At 38.7% G+C, this 26,305-nt stretch overlaps 1 protein-coding gene across 2 annotated transcripts in view; it reads left to right on the top strand.

Moving 5' to 3' along the window:
• Nucleotides 1-25,471, top strand: part of LOC105283719 (protein artichoke) — an 82,547-nt gene extending 57,076 nt beyond the window's left edge. For both annotated transcript variants that reach the window (XM_026967969.1, XM_026967968.1), the window contains 4 exons: nucleotides 18,014-18,323; nucleotides 18,805-21,897; nucleotides 22,750-23,093; nucleotides 23,451-25,471. In XM_026967969.1, coding sequence (XP_026823770.1) covers nucleotides 18,068-18,323; nucleotides 18,805-21,897; nucleotides 22,750-23,093; nucleotides 23,451-23,993 — 4,236 coding nt within the window. In that variant the 5' untranslated portion in view covers nucleotides 18,014-18,067 and the 3' untranslated portion in view covers nucleotides 23,994-25,471. The remainder of the gene's footprint in view (nucleotides 1-18,013; nucleotides 18,324-18,804; nucleotides 21,898-22,749; nucleotides 23,094-23,450) is intronic.
• Nucleotides 25,472-26,305: the final 834 nt, after the last annotated feature.

Below are 26,305 nucleotides of genomic sequence, written 5' to 3'. Positions count from 1 at the left end.
ATTTAACCGCTCATTTTCAATCTTACTTATTAATATCGCCATTATGTTAAAATGCATTTGTTATCAATAAACCGTTAGAGAGTAATGGATTGGCGGTTTAATATTTAGTAAGACTTAAAAAAAAATGAGATGAGCGATTGAAGTTCGTACAATTACTCTTTGTTCCCTTTGAGCGACGAAGGATTCAGTGTGATAGAATATTAACGGCGAAACAAGAATACTTTCATGAATAAATTCGCGGCCGATGTAACAACGTTTGTCTTGATTCTTTATTTTTTTACTCGCTCACACTAATGAATATATACATCAAACAATGTTATGTGCGAGTGGATGAAGCGGAAATATGGCTATATTCCATGCGAGTTCAATTATGAAACGCAGTAATATCGCTTTTATCGGAATTTAAATTGCCAAAAGCTAAGATGAATAATACATGGCGCACGCAATAACCTGTAAAATAATCGCAAGCAATGTTTGTGATAATTTCATCGCTTATTCATGAAATATTCTGCTCTTGGTCATCATTACAAAGGCAGCTCAGTTTTTGATAATTCCTTCGTTAATGAGAAATCTAACGAGAATAATGCAAATAAACTGTGTTAGTCTATGTCCAGCTTTTGTCCAGCTTAGGTACATGGACAATTGTTTTTGTAGACACCATGCATAGCGATGCTGAACATTGAACGGAGATATATGAAGAAACTTTTATTCAGAATACTCTTATATTAGATAATCGGTCTACTCTTCATGATTTTTATTCCTTTACAGCACGGCATTTTCTAACGGTATAGATACGATATACCTGACGCATACAGTTAAATATTACCACGAAAGCATTTAACTTTTTAAATAGCATATAAAATAAACGGTGAACGGACTGGCAACATAATACATTTCTGATCCTTGAAAAAATATATATATATATATTACTTTAATAATATTTCATATCTCTCTGACTTTTTCTCATTACGCGATAAGAGTTATGATGTATGAGAGTTTTGCTCAACTTTTACTACAAATTACGATTTATCTCAACTCCATTTCGCAATTGGTTTTATTTGTACGCGCGTGGGTTGTCAGAAAAAAGAATGAATTACAGAAATCCGTGCAGCGTGCGCGATAGCAAATTTGCGCTTTCACTGCGGATGTAAATGAACGCCCATACTGCCCAAAGGGCCAACTTTATTCACATCATGAAAATTATTTCACTCTCGGCGGTACTGCCCACACAATCCATCGTCTGCACCTGTGCTGCTTCAATGAAATCACTCGGTCGCAGTAAATCGAAAGATTGCGGTGGATTTTAGTTCCGCTTTTTGACGTGCCGATTTTCTTTTTCTCGCTTCTTCTATTCGCATCATATAATCGTGCTTATTTCCTTTTTTTTCTCTTTGTCAAAAAAGTTCCAAAACTAAATTGCTTTCCATTGCACGAAGGGATTGATCCATGCGCGTGCTTTCCATGGCCAACGACTCGCCTTCTTATAGGCCTCTCGCCTTTCATCGCAATCATTGAGAACCTTCACGGTCGGTATCCAAGTGAAGTGTTAATTCGTACAGATAGAACTGTGGAGAAGGGTGAAAACGAGCACTCGCGAACTTGAGGGTGAAAGAAATTAAAGAGCCCTAGAGTTCGCCGAGACTCATAAAGTCGAACGTCGGATAAAAATGTCGGATAATAAAAAAGGAGGAATAAAGGGATGGAATATGGCAAAGTAGAGAGAAAGCAGGAAGAAAAGAACGAATGAAGTAGGAGTAGATTGGAAAGAAAGGCGTTAAAAAATAAAAAGAGAGCCGTCGGATTGACGATGATTTGATGAATAGATCAAATGCAAAGTTCATTTCTTTGTGTTTCAATTATAACGATAATATTATAGAGAAAAACGTGCTAATGGATAACGCTTTAAAACTAACATCGACACAACGAGGGATATAATGTCAAAGCGAAGCGGACATAAATCGATATTTGCGCTTCTAATAATCCGTTCGTATTATTTCGTACATTCTCTCTCGTGAGATTTTTCCAACGCGAATTTTTTCGAACCCTCTCCTCTTCTCTTTGGTTCTAGCAGCGACGGTTCGTCGGTATAAGTCCTCTTGTACCTTCCGATATTTCCTCGAAAGCGCTGAGCGGCTTCAACGTCTTTGTACTATGACTCTGACCCATCCACGGGGATTCTTTGTTCTCTCGCGAGAATAAAGAAGGAGACAACAAAAAAAAGCTATTCTGGAATGAACCCGATTTATCAAGAGGCCGCGAGTGAACAGGCCTCTTGGCTTTCAGCTGTAATAATTGCGATTGTAACTGCACTGTTTTAATGAGACGATTGATTGATGCTTCCTACAATCGCGAATTACGTCTCGCGTAATGAGCGAATGCAATTAATGAGTAACGTCATTTTTGCTCGGAGCTTAATTGCCGAGCGTCAGCAGTCGAACGGGTCACGTTCGAAATCTGCGTACAAGAATCTAATGAAATCTACGAGAGCAGTGCAATACGTAACGAACTTTAAACGTGTCATCGTTTAATTTGATCAAGGTGTGAGACGTTTCTTTGCACATTACGTGACGTGACCTCACCCACCAATTCCATCGCTATAATAACGAAAAGGACTGTGATACGTTCCATTTAACACCATCGTTATGCAGTTCTTTCTCGCGGTCTCCGAGAAAGGTCCCTTGAAAAATCCGTGGTGAACGGATTTTGAAAAGTTCGAGCGGGCACATTGAACGCGGTAATCGAACGGTGTGCTTGAACGAATTTTGCTGTCCGGCGTGTCGCAAAAATTCCCCGATCACCTCGCGCGCTCCGAAATATCCGGAACTGAGGATCACCCCGCGGTACCGCTATGACGGCTCGCTCCACCGATCCTCACCTCCCTCAACGCTCTCTTCACCATCAGAAAACCGGCGGGCAACTACCATCCAGGAAGATATATAACCCGAATCCATTACGGCATCCTTTAAGCTTGCGAGAATTTATCACAAGCCGATAGTCATTCGACCGTAGTCTTGCTCGAGCAGCTTCACTTTGCCGGAGCCAGACACCGTCCGATCGTCTTTTACAGGCGCGCCCGCTACTTCCTTTTATCGATCTGGGAATCACTCTCACCTCGGTGGTGATTTTTCGAGCAGAAAAGTATGTACGAGCACGCGCGTATCGCGATGGCCGCCGATAGATTCGTTTTATAACTGTCGGCAGGTGCGAGTTATCGATGTAGCGCCAGATGATGGGAAACTCCTGGAAGCTCGCACGGTAAATCTTCACGTTAACTTGTTTTTACATTAATAAGAACCATGGAACGTATTAGATAAATATTTCATTCAATTGCGTGGTGCTTTCACGTAACAAGAAATCGATGAAATCGATCATTGGTGGCTAATATCATGATCTATTTTTTAAATCAATAATTAATCATAAGCATAAATAATAATAATAATAATAATTACCTTTATTGTTTCTTTGTGGAACAAAATAAAACAACAATAAAGCTTTTTTACATCACAATGTATAGTATCCATTATATAAAGTTTATAAAATACCATCAATCCCCTTTTTCAGGGGCGGTATTCGCCAACAAGTTTCGCAAAACGCAAGCCGGCATGATTACGTCATCTCGTGCAGCAACGTAAACCACCAAGCATGCATTTATACCTGCGGATAGACGCGATAAAGAGAAACGACATTGCCGGGAATCCCAACAAGAGTCATCACCCCGGAATCGAGGGGGCCTCTTCAACTTTAAATCGGCACGGCAGCAGAGCGGGGCGGGGGAATGTCTTTTCCGCTTCCACCGTTCTCGGGTGTGTCTTTCCAGACCTTACCCTAAGTTACTGCACGTACGACGAGGGCAGTAAATTTTCGGAAGCTATCTCGCCGAAGCGCCGCGAAACTATTCCACGTAAGGATTCGCAGTCGCCGGGTTAGGCGACCGGGACGTACGAGGGAATACCCGTTCCGAAGATCAGCGATTTCCGGAAACGAGGCCGAAAGGAGATTACGTATGTGCCAATACTCGCGGAATTCAGGGACGACCAGTCTTGCCCAGCATCGTATTCCGTCCGCTTCCCCCGTTCCCCGCACCCCTTCTCATCGACTTGCGGCGACTATCCCGAAACGTGGCAGTTTCGTTGATCGAGATGCCCGCTTCTCGCCAGAATACCTCGCATTTGTTTCCGCGGAGGACCGTCTCGCGTCTCTCTGTCCGGAAGTTGCGACGCACACGGCCCGAATCTGCGTGACGTAACGAACGTATTTGGTATTCGTCACGGTGGCGGCATTGATTCGCCGCCAAGCGGCTCTGCCCTTACGTCAAACTGTAGACCGGATATCGAGTGGCATCCTGTACATTTCCGGTCAATATTCTCCAGTTATTCTGTGTTGCTAGACAGTGATCGTAAATATGAAGAAAAATAGAACAATGTTGTAAAGAGATTTTATTATAAAAAGTTTTAAAACGGACAGTTTTTGTAAAATTAAATAATATATAAACATAACGTATTTTTATTGAAATTATGCCTTTTTGCTATCTTTGTGGTCTCATACAAATATAAAAGTACGTATGCGATATAAAGTAATCTGATAAATATTTTATACATAAAATTATTGTCGAATACACTCTGCGATGCTGAAAATAATTCATAGTAGTATATCAGACACACGGAATATTTCGTGGTCTCTACTATTCGCGCTTAAAATATTCAAATCACGTTTACATTCGTCTGGGGTCCCATAAATTGAAGTATTCCAGACGAATGCTATGCTCTCGGGCAGAAGAAATATGCGAAACGTATTCTCGTCTCGGTTAATTCGACCGGCAGGAATCCTTTTGAGCCAATCTCGTATAATTTAATTTTTGTTTTCATCTTGCATCAAGAAAATAACTCAATTATAGCATTTTCCCTCGGCCACAACAATTTTATTGACGCATATGTTTGAAAACGTCTGTAATGCATTCTTAAAGCAGCATTTAGAAAATATCTTTTTGAAAACTTGATCATCGCTAATGGATTATTAGAAATTTAATTACTCATCATAAATGATCCACTAAGTTATAAATGATACTCTAAATAGAATATCTCTAACACCTCATCGCATAATTTCAGAGTGAAACAGATCAGAACTTGTTTAAAGCTATGAACATGAAACGCAAGACATCACATCGATTTATGTCAGCTTGAAAGTCATGTCTAAAGTTTGTGTTTCAACTCTCTGTATATATTATGTGACATTAATCCTTAATGTAAGGAACTTCTAATGAGTAACATAATTTGTACTTATAATTGATTAAATTGATTCACATTATAACTAAATACTCTCTATTATTGGTCTCTCCTTATGTCAATGAATAATTATTCATAAAGGAAAAGTGGACTTGAGATAAGACAAATCGAGGGCAGAAAAGGAAATCTTTTCGGGGAATCTTCCGTGAATACATTCGATCTCCTTTTGAAGATCAAACCGCGTATATAAGCGGCTGATAATGCAAAGTTAGATAAACTCTGCTTTTCGAATCACGCAAATCTCAGGAGGATCGCGGTCCTAGATCTAAAGCGAATTCTTACCCCCGTTAGCCACTGAAGACGGCAAAATTGGAAGGTGGTAATCCGAACCAGGACACCTCGAATTCACTTAACCCGCCAGTTTCAGAGATTCTTCGCAGCCACTTCTAGCAGGGATCTTCGGAGTGAAAACGTTCGAAAGAGGATAGGCGCTGCGGAAATTGGTAGCTTCTTCGATGCTAGCAAGCCCAGCTTTGCTTTCCTCTCATGGAGGAACAAGGTAAACCGGTTAAAAGGCGATGCACAGAGAAGCAATATCCGCAAGCAGTCGTATTCTGTGAGCGAAAGAGATCCTGCAGGAAGATCAAAGAAATTTAAAGAAAGTCCATCCATCTGACGAAACGAACGTGATGTGCGCTTTAACTAAATCGTATTCGATTTAAAGATTGTATTTCTTTGACAAATGGTACCGCCAAATATACTTTTATATTTATCCTAATGCATGCGTTTCTTCAGGTACTAATTGTACGAAATTGTTTGTCATAATAGAAATATAAATCAGACGCAACTTGTATTAAAACTTATAATATAAAATATAATGCTATATAAATGTTTTAAACTAATAGGGTTGTACGAGATACCAAGACTAGTCTTGGCATTGTCTTGGTCTTGTCTCGCATTGCGAGATAAGATCAAGGCCAGGTTTTTAATTAATTCAAGACAATACCAAGACAGAAAATTATCAAGACTATTGAAATTGATCAAGATTTTTAATTTTTAAAAATAGTTAAAATTATATAGGAGGAAAATTATATTATATAAAAGCGTCCGAGTTTTATAGTTTGTTAAATTGAGCTGTCGCGACGGTGCCATCAGCATACGAGTTGATATCTTCAAGCGAGCGACGGTAGCTTATCTGGCGCTCCTGTGATCGAATGACAAAACGGTCACACGCGTCTATCGTGGCGCCGATCCTTTGTTTGAAGCGTATTAAAAAGCGACTTGTCCGAACGCGAGCACTCACTCGTCTCGACGCATTCGTTACGACTCACTCGTCGCGAGTCAGTCATCCTGAGAACTTTGTAAAGATCATTCTCCAATAAAGTTCAGCGTTTCTCTCTCTCTCTACAACGTCGAAGAGGCATCTGTTCCCTCTATAATTAAATTAAAATTAAGTTATATATATTTGTAAATTAGCTGAGAAAATCTCTATATTATACTATATTATATTATACAAATTTAAACAATTTCGTTATTTATTTAGCTAAACAACTTAATACATTTATACTTAATATATATACTTTTAAATAAAATAATGTCTAATATAAAATACTTAGAAATGAAAATCGCATTTTTGACATTAAAGAAAATTTTACTCACGAATTGATGCATATTAGTGCTTTTAAAGATTTACTTTGCAATCTGTTTCTATTTTTTGATATAGTCAGACCTATTGAAAAGTCTTTCTACTAATACAGACGAAGTTGAACTTAAAATATCTCGAGTTATTATTGATAATGTCGGATAAATATGAGTCTGACTTTGTTATCACTCCAAAATATTAATATCTGCACATTCCATCGGAGCCTGTAGATAATTATTGATTTCTGTTGTCTATGAAGTAGTAGATATTTTCTTACATAAATAGACAGCACTAATATCTGTTACATCTTGATCTTCAGAATTATTATATATTCGAATATACACTACTCACAAAAATTAGAGGAACACCAAACTTTTCTTAAAAAATAGACAAACTTCAAGCAGCTGTAACTTTATTAAAAATGAACGAAATTTAAATTTAAAAAAAGGATTTTAAAGCTTGAAACTTCTACTTTCGAACGGTTGCCATGAGGTTAAATTTCTGTGACGTTTGGTAATTTTTACATACAAAAAACTGCGAACTGGACAAAATAAGAAATTTTCTTTTCACTTTGAAGGTCTGTCACGTATCAAAAAAAAATCTGCGAAAATTCTTGACTTTTTATTGTAAAAGATTGAACTTTTCCCTACAAAACGCTTTCTTTTTATTTTTCTACGAGTTTTTGTTACTGAGTTATCGCCGATTAAATAAAAATTGGCATTGTTTACTTTGATTGCTCATAACTCCGGTAAAAATAATCACACAGCAATTTAAAAAACGAATTCTTAAAGCTGAAACTTTGCTCTATTGAACGGTATACTTGCCCAAATTTTTTCGAAAACATGTAACCATGCTGAAAATGGATGAATATAACGTAAAAATGAATGATTTTTCACTTTGTCATTTTGACCTTAAAAACAATCGTACAGAATGACAAAACAATTTGTTCTTCACATTTTTTTATACTTTTCAATACCATGAATTTGACAAAAATTTGTCGAATAGCTATAAGATTTTTTTCATGGTGACCACTGTGGTGTTATGGGACAAAACTAAGAAATTGCTAAATTTCAGTAAGATAAAATGGAAAATAATGTTAATTAATGTTAAAAATTGATTTCTAGCGCACTATATTAATCTTTATTAAGTCAGCAATAACAAAGTACACACTTTTCTACCAAAAGTTGAAAAAATTTATGAACCGCCGGCGTTAGTTTTATCCAAAGTGTACCACGCGGAGGTCGCACGGTCGGATTTACGCTTCGTTTTGTGTGTGTGTGTGCGCGCGCGCGCGCGTGTGTGTATGTGCGTGCGTGTGTGTGCGTATGTATTATGTGGAGTGTATCAGTGATTAATGCAAGATGGAGTGATTAACGCTAAAAAGAATTTAATAACGTGTATTTCCGCCTCTATTCAAAATGACTGCTCGTAATCGATTTCGCATATTGATGCAACGACGTATTGCTCTTTGAGGGATTCGCTGCCAAGTTCGGCAAAGAACTGTGACAAGCGAAGCCAAATTGACGATATTGGGATAGTTTTCGCGTACTTGGCGCTCTAACATATCCCAAACATGCTCGATTGGATTCAAATCGGGACTTATTGGCGGATGCAATAATGTATCGATTTGATGGTTTCTTAGAAACTGTTGGGTGTAACGAGCAGTGTGCGGTCGTGCGTTGTCATGCACTAGGCGAAACCGTTGACCAATTCGATTTCTAATTGGTAGAACATATGGCTCTAGTATTTCATGAACATATCGTCTAGAAGTTAATCCTGGTGGAGGGATAATTACAAGAGGTGTTCGTGAAAATCGAGATATTCCTGCTCATACCATTACAGAACCACCATGAAAAGCTCGAACCGGTCTGTTGCAGTTTTCGGAATAGCGTTCTCCTTGACATCGTCAAACTCAGGCGCGTCTGTCATTGCCAAAAAGGCAAAATCTAGACTCATTCGTAAACAGTACAGAATTCCATTGCCTAGGTCGCCTACTGACTAAAGAATGAGCATAATGTAATCGTAGGCGACGATGACGATGGGTAAGGTATAGAACTTGCACTGGTCGACGAGCGTGCAATCCCGCTTCTCTCAAACGATTTCTTATCGTTGAAGCCGAGATCGGATGCTGTCGACCATAATTAATATCGCCGGCAATTCTACGTGCGCATACAAAGCGATTCTGTGTAATTTGCCGGACGATCATTCGATCTTCCCGAGCGCTTGTTTCACGAGAACGGCCCTAATCCGGCCGTCTGTGGTATGAGCCAGTCTCTCGAAACCGGGAATAAATTCGATTAATGACGAACAGACTTACTCCAAACTGGTTGGCAACGTACCGTTGACTGTGATTCTCCTGTAGGAGAGATATATGACGCATAGGCATCGTAAAAGAACAACGAGCAGAAAACGGAAGGAGGAGAAAACAGAATAGATAAAAGAAAAGAAGAAATGTAAAAATAAGTAAAGGAATAAGTAAAAACCTTAACTAGTGATATATCAGATAGTATCAAAAATCGCCAATAGAATAACTCCGAACAGCTCAGTATACGTATGCGTATGTAAGCATAAGCACATGTGAGTACGCATGCGCGATCTTAAGTAATGTAGCTGAACTCTTTCACTTACGAGAAACGTCTTACGACTTGTCGCCGCCTAGCGGCAAGACGTTCCACTAGTTGCGTGCAATCCGTGAGCGCTCACATACACGGGCGCACACACACGCACACACGCGCGCGCGCGCGCGCGCGCGCACACACACACACACGCACGCACACACACACACAAAAGCGTAAATTCGACTGTGCGGCCTCCGCGTGGTACGCTTTGGATAAAACTAACGCCGGCGGTTCATAAATTTTTTCAACGTTTGGTAGAAAAGTGTGTACTTTGTTATTGCTGACTTAATAAAGATTAATATAGTGCGCTAGAAATCAATTTTTAACATTAATTAACATTATTTTCCATTTTATCTTACTGAAATTTAGCAATTTCTTAGTTTTGTCCCATAAAACCACAGTGGCCACCATGAAAAAAATCTTATAGCTATTCGACAAATTTTTGTCAAATTCATGGTATTGAAAAGTATAAAAAAATGTGAAGAACAAATTGTTTTGTCATTCTGTACGATTGTTTTTAAGGTCAAAATGACAAAGTGAAAAATCATTCATTTTTACGTTATATTCATCCATTTTCAGCATGGTTACATGTTTTCGAAAAAATTTGGGCAAGTATACCGTTCAATAGAGCAAAGTTTCAGCTTTAAGAATTCGTTTTTTAAATTGCTGTGTGATTATTTTTACCGGAGTTATGAGCAATCAAAGTAAACAATGCCAATTTTTATTTAATCGGCGATAACTCAGTAACAAAAACTCGTAGAAAAATAAAAAGAAAGCGTTTTGTAGGGAAAAGTTCAATCTTTTACAATAAAAAGTCAAGAATTTTCGCAGATTTTTTTTTGATACGTGACAGACCTTCAAAGTGAAAAGAAAATTTCTTATTTTGTCCAGTTCGCAGTTTTTTGTATGTAAAAATTACCAAACGTCACAGAAATTTAACCTCATGGCAACCGTTCGAAAGTAGAAGTTTCAAGCTTTAAAATCCTTTTTTTAAATTTAAATTTCGTTCATTTTTAATAAAGTTACAGCTGCTTGAAGTTTGCCTATTTTTTAAGAAAAGTTTGGTGTTCCTATAATTTTTGTGAGTAGTGTATTTTGATGAATTTTATTAGCTGTTTTATTTGAATTTTCGAAATAATAATTACTTCTATAAATATCCTCAAATTTTGAAATAGAAGAATCTTTAAGATCTTTGCCCCAAGTTGTTATATCGAATCCTGCAATTTTATACCTTGAATCTAAAATTAAAGAAATGCAATAAATCAATTATCGATAATGTTTTATTAATTTATCTCGTTCAACTTGAAATGTAAGAAATAGATCTTAGAAATAGAACTTATTATTTAAATTGAATGTTATTAATTCAATTTTATCAACAAGCATATTAAATGCTATTATTATTTAAATTGAATCCAATCTGTTTCAGCAACTTAATTTAATTTGTTAGGTCAGAACAATGTTGTTTCACAGCATAATTATTGCTGGTTTTAATATTATAGCTATAGCATATCATAAGAGCAATCGTGTTTTTACACGAACACAGGCTTTACAAATTTAATATTGGCAGCTTCAAAAATAATTTTAATAGTTAATTGTTCAGATTGTTGTATTTTTTTACAAATATTTCTAATATTAGAGGAGAATCCCCTATTATGAGATATGCTCCTAATATGAGATAATGGGGTTTCTGCTAAACTAGTGAGCATCATCTGTTAGTTCCACCATGAACTTATTACTCTTGGTGTAAAAAGTATTTAGTGAAAAATTCATTGTTCGTTATTGCGTTTAGCCTTTGCAAGAAAAGGTTTGTGAAATTGTGAACATGTCAAAAGAACTTGAAGTAAGTCTTTAAACCTTGTTTATTATATAATAAAGAAATGGTTGGCAATAAATTCAGTATGCAATGATAGAGTAGAATCGTAGTAACAGGAAAATACGCAATTTGTTGAATTGCTTAATTATAGAGGTTAGATTTCATGATCGCGGAACCGCTAGGCGTGTGGCTCGTATAATGAGATATTCAGGGTACTCTTAATACGAGATAATTATTGCTCGAATATGAAGATTATGTAGTGTAATAAAAAGAAAGAAAATACTACTTAAGGTTAGAGAAAAGTTAATACGAATTTATATTACGAATGTTTGTGTATTTAATTTTTATAGAATCTGACTATGGAGGTTAGAGATACGAGGAAGCGTCGACAGTGGAATCGTGAAGATTTGGCGAAGGCTATGGAAGCAGTATTTTTATAAAACTATCTAATATAGTTTTTTAATTGCAATACTGATGTATTTTGCACTTTTAACACCGATTTCTCAAGGTATCTTATATTAGGAGCACATTTTCTTGATCCTGCGTAAAGCTCTTTTTTCAAATTGTTTTAATTTTCAAAAACAAATATTTAAATTAGATTTTTCATTTCACCAACCTAAAGCTTATTAAATTCTCTTCAAGATAACGTATTACACTTTTAAATTCTGCCCATAGATTTCCTTACATTCGGCAAAATCGATATGGTATCTCATAATCGGGGACTTTCCTCTATTTATTATTTGGGAAAAGATTTTATTTTCATTTTCATTCATTTCATCATCAGTTAATTTATTTTCATATTTATTTTCACTGTTATATTTGTTATATTCGTTTGTATCTGAATATATATCATTATGGCGTTGTTTGATATCGACAGTTATTAGTTTTAAAACATCTGTACTACTAAATTGATAATGTGTGCAAAACATCGAAAATTCTATATCAAAAACTATACCTCTGTTATTCATTAACATACAAAGTTCTTAAATAAATATAGTGTTTGCAGCAACATTCTCTAATGTTATGTCAAACTTTCTTTTGTATACCATAATCTTTAATTATATTATTTAAAAAATGTTAGCAATATTTTTCCCAGTATGCTTCCCATTTGATGGAAAATCAAATAAATAAAATATAATGCTAATGATTAAAACACTTCCAACAATTGTTGAGTATTACATAAAAATTGTTAATAAAATCAAGACAAGACAAAACAAGATTTTTGTTACAAAAATTCACTCAAGATCAATACAATATTTTCATGAATATTATCTTGTCTCGTACAACTATAAAAACTAAATATTTTTTACTGAAACTATTTTTCGAGATAAGGACGAATTATTTATTTGGAATCTATTTGAATTTAAAAGGGAAATTTTTATATTGTATAATATCTTTTAAGATAGATAGATAGATCATACATACGCACATACAAAGGGAACGACATCACATTAAATTCGATCATTACTTTTTTCATAGTCGAGACTATTTTAAGATAATATTTCCAGAAGATGAACGCGTGATGTAAAACAAAGTAGGTACGTAAAATATATATATGGCAGGATACGAGCGAGTTTCTTGCTACAACGACCGAAAAGATACCTTATATAAGAACCCCGAGGCAACGCCGTTATCATTCACTATGTACAAAGAAAACATGCTTGAATGAGAGCTCACAAGCTCACATACCACTATCGACACAAACCGCAAGTATCATTACGAACAAGAGAACAAATAATCGTTATAAGAATCCCTCTAAGAAAATCGATTACTGGTGAATTCTATACGTTCCGATGCGCTCCATTTAGCAGCAGTTACCGCATTTACCTTTTCAATTTTGTTTGAATATCTGGTTCTACTTACGCTACTCTTTTCGTTTTAATTCCAATGTTATATTATTCGAACACGAACTGGTTATATTATACGTTTTGTCTATTTAACCGTTTATTAAATTTTATATACATTTTTCGCGAACAATAGAGCATTTTTTATGCAAGCTCCAGAATGCTATGGAATTGTTAATAACAATAATAAATTCTTCCGTCGCCACAATTAACCATATAAACGGATATTAAAAGTTAATACCGCAGATAATTAAATTACTACAATGAGCAGGCACGTAATGCAATTAATTGATACTCAATTGTAGTTAATTGAAAATATCTTTAATAAATCTAACCATCAGAATGACTGTGTGTTAGTGCCAATCAAACTTAACGAGGGTTGTTATCGCATCGTCCCAGCAAATGTGCCAGTCTGACCTTAATACGCCGTGCAAAGCACTAGTGCCTACGACAGCTCACGCACTACTACATGGGTTTCTATCAATGACCACGACCAGGCAATAGTGGTCGCGATACTATGGCCATGATACATCCCAATGCGTTTATCCATTAGGTAATTTATCTGCAATACCGCTCATTAACTTTGCCATTCTCGCGCTGTTTCGCGTATTTTCACGCGCGTTATACCCCGTTACGTCCGGCATGCCGCATTTAATCAGCAATTCTCGTCTGGATATTAAGAAAATGCGAGACGCATGCGAGCGTATTCACGCGATGACGGTTTCTCCACAACTCTGCACGCGCAATTCGCAATCAAACCGCTTGAACGCTCCGATAAACGAACTGGATTCACGGTACGTTTAACTATCAAACGTAATATGTATGTGGCAAACAAGTTTTGCGAGTGCAGAAAATACCGCGTGGCAGATTCCGGATAAGTCATGCCGCGCACGGGGGGAAACTGGTACAGGAAAAGGGTAGGCAATCTTTCAGAGCGCAGTCAGGACTCGTAAGGGAAGAAACGCACATCGCGGGTACTGGTTTTATGATACTGCCTATCTACATATCGTGCCGTGTCATGGTTTTATACTGGTCGTACTGGCATATTCTTGAAATTATGCGCAGTTTACGACAGAGAAGCGCGATACAATACCCACCGTACGCCGTAAAAACGGCGCTGAGCTCGGTTCCAACTGACACTGTCGGAGGGTGCAGAAAATTAATCACCCTCGGTCTTAAATGACGTAGAAACGGAGAATCGTAAAGGCTCAGATTAATTTCGCGGCCCGGTGTTATTTTATCGCGGCGCATATTAATTATGCAAAATATATCACATCATTGCAACATATTTGAAATAAACGTTATAGGGTCAAGATAATAATTGTCTCGTAACACCTACTTTTAATTGAATAGCGGGTATCAATGCGTTGGGCCTATCTTTGCGCTTCAAGTATCTGTATAGTTTTTAGAGAGATGCAGCGAAGAGAGTAGCGAGCAAAAACCGCTTTTCCTTTTTTCAATTTAACAAAAAATTGAAAAAAGGAAGAGCGGTTTTTGGTGTGGCAAACCTTTTAATTCCATTGCTGAAATTTCTTTTGGGTAGGACGAGAACTTCTAACGAGAAAATAGACGTGCTGAAAGAGACACGTTCGTTTTTTCTCTCGCAGAAGTGCGCTGACTGTTTTCATCATGTTAAAACAGCGCAGTGGAGCAACGGAGAAACGTTTTCGCGCTTTATTACCGCTGGTGTTGCATGAAACGTTGAGTACGCTCTCAAGGAGAGCCGTATATAGCCGTATACTTGGATTGAAACGATGTATGTCCCGTAAAGCGCGTTTTCCACTGAATTCTCAACTACCTTCTTCTCTTCACGTGTTATAATCCTCTGTCGCGCCGGCTGCAAAAGAACGTGCTTTAAACCTCTAGTCCGATTAGAACTCTTTCATTGCGGTGGCATCTTTTCGCGATTTCCCTCAGAACTGCCGATGCACGAAGAACCGGGTCCGAAATCTAACGCTTTGACATTTCACGAATAAATATTCCACGGATTTATATAAAATAATAATACATAAAATATAAATAATATACGAGTATAATAAAATTTATATAAAATAATAATAGATAAAATATGTACAAACATTGATAGATAATTAAACTTGTACGTGATTATATACATGCGTTTACCTGCATTATACCTGCGTGTTTAGTAACGATCGTAAAATACAAGTGTTGCGCAGTGCGCACGTCTCGAGTCTCATTCCCGTAAACGTTGTTAAGTACCAGGCACGTTCGCGTCGTTATTTCACGACAGCAGCAAAACTGATCATCCGCTAATACGTTTATCGTCGAGACTTAATTCTATCAGTACCAAGTGACCGCCAATAATCCGAATCGCGGATCTTCACGTAACCGCGATATCTTAGTTTACTAATGGTGCATCATACACCGGATTCCTAAAGCTCGGAGCACTTATGGCGATCGTGCCAAGAATGGCATCATGTGTCCTACGAACAACGTATTTCTCAGGATCAGGATAGGATGAGCAAAAGTAGAAAAGCACGGTACATCGTGGCGGCAAGTTTCTTCGGTCGCACGATCGAAATACTTCGGAAACGATGCTTTGGCATTTCGACATAATGCCGAGCAGGTGTTACTCTACGAAGATTAATGTTTAAATTGAAAACGTTTCTTGAATTCCAAGCGGATCCATCCTTAGCTGATCTCCGCTTCGAAATAATCAGAATACATTGACTCCCTTGCTTAATGGTAAACAGTGAGAGAAGATTCGATACGATTACCTCCGAAGACTCATTTAACTTGCTGTCACGATGCCTTTAAGCGTGCACAGACGTGTGCATGAGTGCGCGTGTATTAATAGAATAGCTATTTATTTATACGTCGCTCTAAAAGCAGATTATTTATTCAAGATCAAGTTGTTAAAAAATTCTAGATGTTCGAAAATACCTATTGTATAATAAATTATTTCTTTCTCGTCTAAATCTTCTATGAGAATCTTCTAAGCAATCTTTTCAATACATGTTCTGTGTAACTCGTACACTCGATCTATTTTACACATCCAGCTCTTTCGCGAGTTCGCTAATCGTATTCCACGAGAGATCTTTTCAGAGATACGTTCCGGAGTACTCTCTGTGGCGAGATACGCACGGCTTGTTGGATTCGAGTTTAAAGCTTTTGGCACGCACGTCTCGTGAAACGTCGCTGTGTGTTTTACCGCCCGATCGTAAAAGTAGTGTTCACCGGCGTTCCACGGAAGCGCAAATGTGAATGTAGACGAGAATGGTGTGCCACCATTGAAGCTTTTCGTGCTGCGATCCTCTCGCAGCGAGGTCAGGAGAAAGAGGCATTTGTGGAATCAGTTGGGCGTGAATGGCGCGATATCGCAGCCTGGCGGCTGGTGCTTGCGAAAAATCGATCGACGGTCTAGACGACGTTCTCGCGATATAGATTTCTGTATCGTCGGTGTCACTCGATTACGTATAAAGAGCTTCGACAGGGTCCGTCCTTTCTGCACGACATGTCGCGTTTGAAATGCGCTACATTAAGGACAGCGCGTTTATTATATTATATATGTATAATATAATATGTTTTGATATATTATAATTTTTATATTTATATAAAATATATATTTATATTTATATATTTTTTATATATTTATATATTATATTTTTTATGTGTTATATGTTAATAATGCATATACAATTTTGACACATTGCGAACTGTGATGAGAAAAATATTCTTTTTAATGTATTTATTGAAATCATATTTTTATACATAAATTTGTGGCATCAAAATATTTTTCTTAAATTTTGCGAACATCAAATTTTGATTAAAATGTTCACCGAATGAAAGAAATCATGTATGAGCAAAACGTGGATTTTACAGACGAAAATTCGCGAACAATTTTTACTATGTATTTTCAACAAACTGAACGTCATCTAGACGGAAACTCGTTAGCGTTGTTGACAACTACCTCCCGCGGTGACTGTTTGCATAGTCTTGTCTTGATAGATAGTTTGAAATTAAGAATATCGTACATTTAAATGCAACTCTGTAACATGCTATATTCACTAAAAACAATTCTGTGCATTTAGATTTCTTCTAGATTATCATAAATATTATCGACTAATTTTAATTATTTATTATAAAAGTGTTAATTATTTATATCTCTCACCTTATATCTTTCACTTTATTTATATTTTTTGATTGTACAGAAGTCTTTCTGCAACTATTTTAAACAAAAGAAACTTTATCTACTGTTTATAAAAAAATTTGCTATCATAAAAGGAAGTACAATCGGTTTAATACAAACCGAATAATTTTCGTGTCCTCGTGTATTCGTATGCACCTCCGTCTTAGCGAGACGTGCACTCTTTGTTATTCAAGGAAGCTATTCGCACTATTCCGAGAGCTTGGCCGTACTTTTTCGTAAACATGCTCCAACATGCGCTGCATAGTGCCTGGCAGGCAAAGTTTAACTTGACCCCGTGGATTTATTCAGACAAGAATCTCTCACGACAAGATAGCCGTAAATATTTGTTAGTGACTTTAGAGAAGAAATTTTAACAAAGACGAGAGCGTTTTAATTTATTTCACATGAGAGAAAAAGTGAGATAATTGACTGATTAAAAATTAAAATTCCGGACAAAATGTATAAACACAATCTGCAACATATTTCTATAAAACAAATACATCTTTGTAAAAACACACGTTAATAAAATATTTCAGTTGCGTTAGTAACCATAAAAATATAAAAAGAACCTACTTTATACACGGACTAACTCCCTGTTGAAATTATTGTGATTCTGTTGATTTTTCTGCTTTGAAATCAAGCAACACGTATTATACCTTACCACTCAATATGTAATACCACAGATTTGCTGGTTTTAATTTCTTTTGTAATTTCGATGTTTCAGAAAGCTCCTTGCGATCTGTCAGGCGGAAAACGAGATTACGGATGTGACGATACGATGACGCGAGATCGGCAACGACGGAGAGATCATCCTTGCGCTGTAAATCAGCGGATTCTGAGGATGGTCCTTCAGATGCTATTAATTCAGAATTTCATTACATTTAAAGTCGTTGCCCAGATAGCCGAATGCCCGTCGTCGGAAATAATTCCGGGCTGTCCTTGCTATAACTTTGAAGATGGTCTCTTTCTGGAATGTGCTGGCGCTACGGAAGAGACTCTAAGAACCACGCTACAAGGCGTGCTAAGTACAAGCGGTAAGCGATACTCGACAAAGAAACCTCTTATCGTTATAGAGATTAATCTCGTAGTTGAGTTACAAAATTAAACTTTTTAATTTGATTATACAGCTAACAGTTAAAATTGAATAACGTTTAATTCCAATCGAGCTTTAAATTCCAATTCTCTGATTCTCTTGAATAAAAGATTGTATTATAGTCGTCAGACAAACTTAATTAATACGCCTAATTTAATTTATCAATATTTTTAAATTGTCTCTCAGAAAAAATTTATTACATATTCTTTGGACGTGTTCTCTTTCTCTTTATCTCCCTTGTTTTCTTAAAACATTTCTATATAGTTTCAATGTAATAAATGCGGTCAAGGAAGATTATCTTTCTCAATTCTCACTCTCGTAAAATTAATGAAACGTGCAATCAGCCAATGCTGTCAAATTCCAAGTTTATATTATCGCGATTCTGTGAAATTAATGACCGTGCATTTTACGACTACTTCCAGGCACGGGCACGATGGTACAGTCATTGAGCGTTTACGAGCTGGACAAAAGCATTGAGGATCTGAAGGAGGGTGCTTTTCCGCCCGGTTCACAAATCAGACATCTTCAAATATCTCATTCGTCTTTGCGTGAAGTGAGCGAGGGTGCTTTCACGAATCTGAAAGACAGCCTGGAATCCTTGGCGCTGGTGTCCGGTCGTTTGCCGCACGTGCCTCAAAAATCACTGGCTGAACTGCGGAAGCTGGCTGCGTTGGACCTCGAGACAAATCTGATACAGGATCTCTCGTCTTATTGTTTTTACGGCTTGAAACTGATGAAACTGACTCTAAAGGGAAATCAGATATCGAAAATTTCTGAATACGCGTTTGCGGGCCTCGAAGACAGTCTCAGCGATTTAGATCTAGCTGAAAACAAGCTCAAGCTGTTTCCTATGGCTCCCCTGAGAAGGCTAGAAAGCCTGGCCTCGCTCAGATTAGCGTGGAACGAGATATCCGAGCTACCTAACGACGGTTACAGCCTTCTTGGTTCCCTGCTGATCCTTGACTTGAGCAGTAATAATTTCGAGAAACTGGCTGAGGACTGCTTTAGGCCTTGTCCCATCCTTCACACTCTATCTCTCTATTACAATTCCATCGAAAGCATTCATAAGGACGCTTTCGTATCGCTGAAGGAGCTCGAGTCGATCGACTTGAGCCACAACAAAATCGTCTTCCTCGACGTGGCAACGTTCAAGGGGAACGAACGGCTACGTACGATTGAACTCAGTCATAACCACATCCACTATATCGGCGGCGTGTTCGCGAGACTGCCCGAGCTCAGGGAACTTTATCTGGCGGAAAACAATATCCTGGAGATCCCGGGGGACGCGTTCGCCGGCAGCGTCAGCCTCGCGGTGGTGTATCTTCAACAAAACGCCATTCGTAGAATCGACGCAAAGGGTCTCACGAGTCTCACGCAGCTCGCCCAATTGCATCTGAGTAACAACTACATTGAGAAAGTGCCGCGAGAATTCCTGGAGCACTGCGAGAACCTCTCGTCACTGTCTCTCGATGGTAACAAGATCCGCGAGTTACAGCCTGGCACCTTTCTCAAACTACATCAGCTGCGTGAGCTGCGACTGCAGGATAATCATATAACGGAAGTGAAGCGCGGCGTTTTCACGCCGCTTCCGGCACTTCTCGAACTCCACCTGCAGAACAACGCCATCACCTCGATGGAGACGGGCGCGCTGAGAACGTTGAATAGTCTCCAGCACGTTAATCTGCAGGGCAATCAGTTGACCATGCTCGGCGACGTCTTTCAGCTGTCCGCATCAGAATCATCTTCCGGCGGAAGCTCTTTGGTGTCCATTCAGTTGGACAGCAATGGCCTGGCCGTGCTACATAATGATTCCCTGCGTGGTCAAGCGTCCGTCAGAATTATGTGGTTGGGTCACAACAAGCTGACACATTTGCAAGCGCCTCTCTTCAGGGATCTCCTTTTAGTAGAGCGTCTTTATCTGACGAACAATTCGATATCCAGGATCGAGGACGCTGCTTTTCAACCGATGCAGGCTTTGAAGTTCCTTGAGCTCAGCATGAACAAGCTCAGTCATGTAACAGCGAAGACGTTCTCAGAATTGCACGAGCTGGAGGAGCTGTATTTGCAGAATAACGGCTTGAGGCGGCTCGATCCTTACGCGTTGATGGCTCTGAAGAAGCTAAAGGTGTTGGATCTGGCGAATAATTATCTTACCGTTCTGCAAGATGCAATTTTTCAAGAAGACTTGCCAATTAAAATACTAAACTTGAAGAATTGCTCGATAACTACAATAGAGAACGGTGCCTTTCGTGGGCTTAATAATTTGTTGAACCTCAACTTGGAAGATAATCTCCTGACAGCGTCGGCGTTATTACATTTACATATTTCCGGTCTTCGAACACTTGCGGCATCCAGCAATAATTTCAGCCAGATCACAGAGCACGGTTTCAACGGATTGCCATCCTTGCAAGAGCTGTTGCTGGACGATTCGCATATAAGTCAATTGCCAGAAACTATATTCGTGTTAAATCGGAATCTAGCGCGTTTACATTTGAATCGGAATCATCTGCGCTCCCTTCCGCCGGGCATCTTCGACAGATTATTGTCACTACGGGAAATACGTCTGGATCATAATCGATTCCAAGACATCCCATACTCGGCGCTAGCGAGCGCACTCAATCTCGAGATTCTCACGTTGTCCACCAACGAGATCCTCAACGTAGACGTGGCCAGTTTCGCCAACTTGAAACATCTGAGAGAGTTGGACCTGAGCCACAATAAGATCGAGACAATGTCTGGCTTCGCGATGGCCAATCTGTCGCGCCTGATCTCCGTGGATCTCAGTCACAACAACCTGAACGCGCTGCCGGCGAATTTCTTCGCGCATTCGTCCCTGTTGCGAAGAGTGGACCTATCGGAGAATAAATTTCGACAGATACCCGCTGTGGCCCTTTCGGGTCAGAATCTTCCTGGTCTAGCCTGGCTGAATCTCACCCGGAACCCTTTAAACAGAATCCATGAGATGCCATCGGAGGCGATGTATCCCATTCTTCAGGAAGTACATATATCTGGTACGAATCTCAGCATAGTGACCTCGCAAGATTTCGAAGCCTTCCCGGCGTTGTTGCATCTCTATTTAGGCCAGAATTGCATCCTCCGAGTATCGCCGGGTGCGTTTCGCAGTTTACCGAATTTACTTACTCTTCACCTCGGTATGAACAGCTTGGAGATCCTGCCGAAAGAGCGACTCCAGGGTATGGAGCACTTACGCATACTCAATTTGACGCATAATCGTCTGAAGGAACTGGAAGAGTTTCCAGAAGATCTCAAGTCTCTTCAGATACTGGACTTATCCTATAATCAAATCGGAATTGTTGGAAAGGTGACGTTCAAGAATTTAATTAGCCTGGTCGAGCTGCATCTTTATGGCAACTGGATAAACGCCATCTCTAGCGAGGCATTTAGACCCTTGAAGAAACTACGTCTACTTGACTTGAGTAGGAATTATTTGGAGAACCTTCCACTGAATGCTTTCCGACCTCTCGAGACGCAAATAAGAAGTCTGCGGGCTGAAGGTGAGCTGTTGAGACGCATTCAATATTTATCGTTAATCTCGCGCTAGCGCACGTTCTTGTTTATTCTTTTTCGAGAATAGCGGCGAGATTTTGAATTTGGATGCAAGTGACAGGACAGGAGGGAGTTTTCCCGTATACATGACTGCTATCGATTCGAATGAAGTTACTACTACTTGAAAATCAATCATATCGCTGGTCACGTACTACCCTCCCGAATCAATATTCAACACTGGGACAATCAAACAAGTTTACATAACTCCATCTCACTTTATCCAACCGAATCCGCCAACTAATGTTACAAAATTTTTAATATTATGTTTTTCAGAATGTTTAAAATATACATCGCAGAGTACGTCCTTCTTTAAATTTACGGCAAGAGCTTAAGATAAATCATGCTTGAAATAATATCACAGCTAAAAGTAGCATAAATTTATTTTGTAATAAATCCTTTACACAAATTTTATGCTAATTGAAAGATATCAAAGTCAAATTATAAATTTTAATTATCCCTAATGCATGGAATTTGCTATTAATTTTAATTCACAACACACAAGAATAAATGGGAGTCATATTTGCAACATATAAACTTTAAATTATGGATTAAATTTTTAGTAGGTTCTTTGTAGTTAAAAACAGCAGTTTTTAATGTTATATAAAATATTTATTTATTACGTTCTTCTGAACTTCGATAATAAAAAAAACTAAACACATACCATATTTATAAATATGCTTTTATTGTCGAAACTAGCTATTTTATATCGAATTGTTCCCTATGTTTGTTTTTTTTTTAAATCTTGTTGATGAATACAACATTGCGAACAATAGCGAATGTCGTTTTGGTCTCATTGACAGAAAATCCTTTACACTGTGGCTGCGAGTCGCAAGAGTTGTGGGAATGGTTGAGAGATCATCAGAAATTGGTGAGTGGGGTCGGTGGCGGTCGTAGCCGCGGAAGAAATGGTGTCGGAGTCGGTGACGTCGAGGGCGGTTTGTTAAGATGCGAACAGCCACCCGAGCTCCGAGGTCTCGTCTTCCTCGATCTTGACCCTCACGCCTTCTGTTCCGCTCCGCTGGTCTTGAAACTCGCAATTCAGGACATTCAGCCCTTCTCCGTTCTGGTATCATGGCAGAGCAGAAATCATTCCGGTCTTCACGGGTACCAAGTGGCATATCATGCCTTAGATAGCGTCGACGAGGTAAGAGTTTTTGCAATTACGCGAGAAAAGCAAAATTTACGTCACTCGTATTATAAATAAAGTAAATGACTGGAAAGAACAGATAAAATTAAGAGAGTTGTTACATTTGAACAACCAGTAAAAATAAAGTTCTTTAAAGTTCTAAATTTCTAAAATTCTAAAGTTCTAAAGTATATATGTATACCCCTTTAACATTCGTAGAAAATCATGCTTGTTTGCCATTCAAATTGCATTATACAAGTTTCTATTGCAAGTAAAAACTTGTTATTCTGTTAGTTAACGAATTCTAACAGAGGAGAATTCATATATATATATATATATATATATATATATATATATAATAGAAATAATTGTCAGGTACGCGGTAAGATGCTGGATCCGAAGGCACGTTCGGTGAGACTTACGAAGCTAGCGTCTGACACGCGGTACCTGATCTGCGTACTCGGCCTGGGCAGCTGGGGCACGCCAATCCCGGAGGACATCGGGTCTTGGCAGTGGAACGCGTCGCACGACGACGTGATCGAAGGACCCTCATTGCCCGTAATGGTCAATTCACCTACCAGCCGCTGTACCGAGGTCCGAACTTTGGATGCGCCCGACTCGATAGTGGGCGACGGCACGGTGAGCGACAGGGGTGGTCTGGCGAGTATTCTCACGAGACGGCTGGGCCTTATCGTCGGCAGCTGTATGGGTTTTGTCGTGTTCGTCGTGCTGATCTCCGTTTTGGGTTACATGAAAATGAAGAAACAGCGGGCGACGATCAAGCGGGATCAGCCGTTGTCCTCGAATCCGCCCGAGTACATGTCCTACAGGCACTTCTCGTTGCAGAGCGGCGACAGAGCGGAGAATGCCTGTCCAAGTTTCATCAGTAACATCGGACCAACCACCCTCAGCTCGTAGCAAAAGGCGATGGAGTCTCGTAAAGAGACCGCTGAACACGACATCGAGATGAAAACCGTGTCGACCTGCACCAGTATCTACAGCTAATAATCGCGCGGCGCCCTGTCCGAAGAGACGACGAGAGATCCCTTTTCCTCTTCGGCACCGTCGAACACGTCATGGTGGTATGTGATAACGGATCTACGAAATTTTAACGTGCGTCTCGTGTAATCGAAGGAAACATCAATCGATTGTACCAACTGCATCGTGGTACGACGTGTCATGATCGTGATAACTTTATTCCGGCCATCACGTCGAATCGACGTCGAATCTCTTTTAATATTTCGCGGGACGTAGAGTTCACAGTCATTGCTCGATTTAACAAAACTATGCCGACCGGAGAAACTTTAATCAATAGCAATATTGCAACGTTGGAAGATCTTTTCTACTGCATCGTTGGATGCAACCACGACGTCATCACTCTCGCGATTACGCTCATCTCGCACGCGAAAGGAATGCAACGCAACAAAGTGCCAAAACACGTATCCATGAATATATACAGATCATAACTGATATCTTCTCATCAACTGCAGTAGTGTAAACACGCGACCTCCACTGAAAGCGTCTTCGAGCGACTTAATCTCATTATCATATATCGGCGAGAAGCGTCAGTGCGCGATTCTGGCGCGTTATGGCGTTTAAAGTTTGTGCCAAAAGACTGGGAAATCCGAACATTTACATGCGAAAGAATCAAATGGTAAATTAGCATTTTGACAGGAGATTTTATCGAAGGATTCTTTACGAATCTTTTCTTTTTTACAATGTAGCATAAAAACCGACTCCTAACGGACATTTACACTGTTTTACGAAAACCGAGCAACGACGTATCAACCCTCTCTCTATCGAAATTTGGAATCTCTCGTACACGAAGACTGATTTTTTAAGCTGTTTGAAAAATTTCCTTCATAATTCCGAGAATCGTCTATGTACCATACATGGCGCGACACTTTTTTGTAAATAAGATAAAACACATTGCGATTTAACGATATCCATGCATGAAATTCATCTTTATAGTGCTGTGGAAGCAATATTACATTTATTCGTAACGATAGTACTAACAATCAGCACTAACGTAATTGAGAAGAAATGATCTACGTGAGGGACTCACGTTCTCGTCCTCAAAGTATCGTGATAGAAAAGATTTTGCAAATGATCGTGATCTTACCTCTTCGATTTTTATATCATGTTACGAGAGGTAAATTTGCGGATTTAGGAGACGTTGGAACGAGCACATTCGAATTGTTGGATTGTGAAAGACTAAGTGTGATTCCTGCCAAAAAAAAGAAGTAATCGATTCCAAGTTGCCAAATGTTAACTGTGTATTGAATATCGTGAAAAATCGGTTTATTGTATATAGATAGAAGATATGTATACACATAGCATTCTTTATTATAGTCTAGGCTTTCGGTTAATAAAAGTATCCCAAAGCTGTAAATCGACCATTTTAATAATTATTATTGCATTTCCTCTCCTTAAGTTACTTAATATCGCAATATTTATTCGTTTTGTGCCAAGACCAATCACGAAGCGTCTTATTTGTGACTTAGTCTAAATAGAATTTCCTAGCCTATCTTTGGCGATCCGTTAAGTCATCTTACATGGCTAATTAATTAATTACAACGGCAGCTTAGATCGGGCAGCTTGGAACGTGCCCGTGGTTCGCGTAGGTTTCGTAATTAATTCGAGTCTATCCCCGAGCGTCAGTAATCAGTTATGATCCGATACATCAGAGGAGAAGCTATATTGCAAGGACACGTGTCCTCTAATAATACATGCTTTGACGCGACTCCGTTTTGCAGTTCGTTGTGTAATAAATTTTTAGGATATCATGCATTATCTCATGCAACAGGTAAGTGGATAACATATTAAGGCTACACACGCGCACGCGATAATCTAAGAATATTCTATGTATACTTTGTTACGTTATTCAAAAATTGTCAAACTTATCCGCAATTCTGTACTAAAGAGATACTAATATTGTATGCAAGGATCTTGAAAAACTAGTATATTTGCACCATAATTGCAGCAACGTGTGGGATAGCATCGATGTTCGTTGAGAGAACGACATCAATAGCATAAGTCACGAGAAGTTTCAAATATCATTGCTAAGTAAATTTAATGAGTTACAAGAAGAAGAAGAAAAAAAATATAATGAGGAAGGTTAATCTGATACGTCTGGAGTCGTAGAGACATGCCAAGCAGTGCAATTATGAACACTAATTAATTCCAGGAGTTTTGTTTAGCTGTCGCATGTCGGTAATTTACTTCGATAT

Source organism: Ooceraea biroi, chromosome 2 (assembly GCF_003672135.1).
Source record: "Ooceraea biroi isolate clonal line C1 chromosome 2, Obir_v5.4, whole genome shotgun sequence".
NCBI classification, from domain to species: Eukaryota; Metazoa; Arthropoda; class Insecta; order Hymenoptera; family Formicidae; genus Ooceraea; species Ooceraea biroi.
Note: the sequence above shows the minus strand (reverse complement) of the source record. Positions and strands in the feature narration are given on the sequence as shown.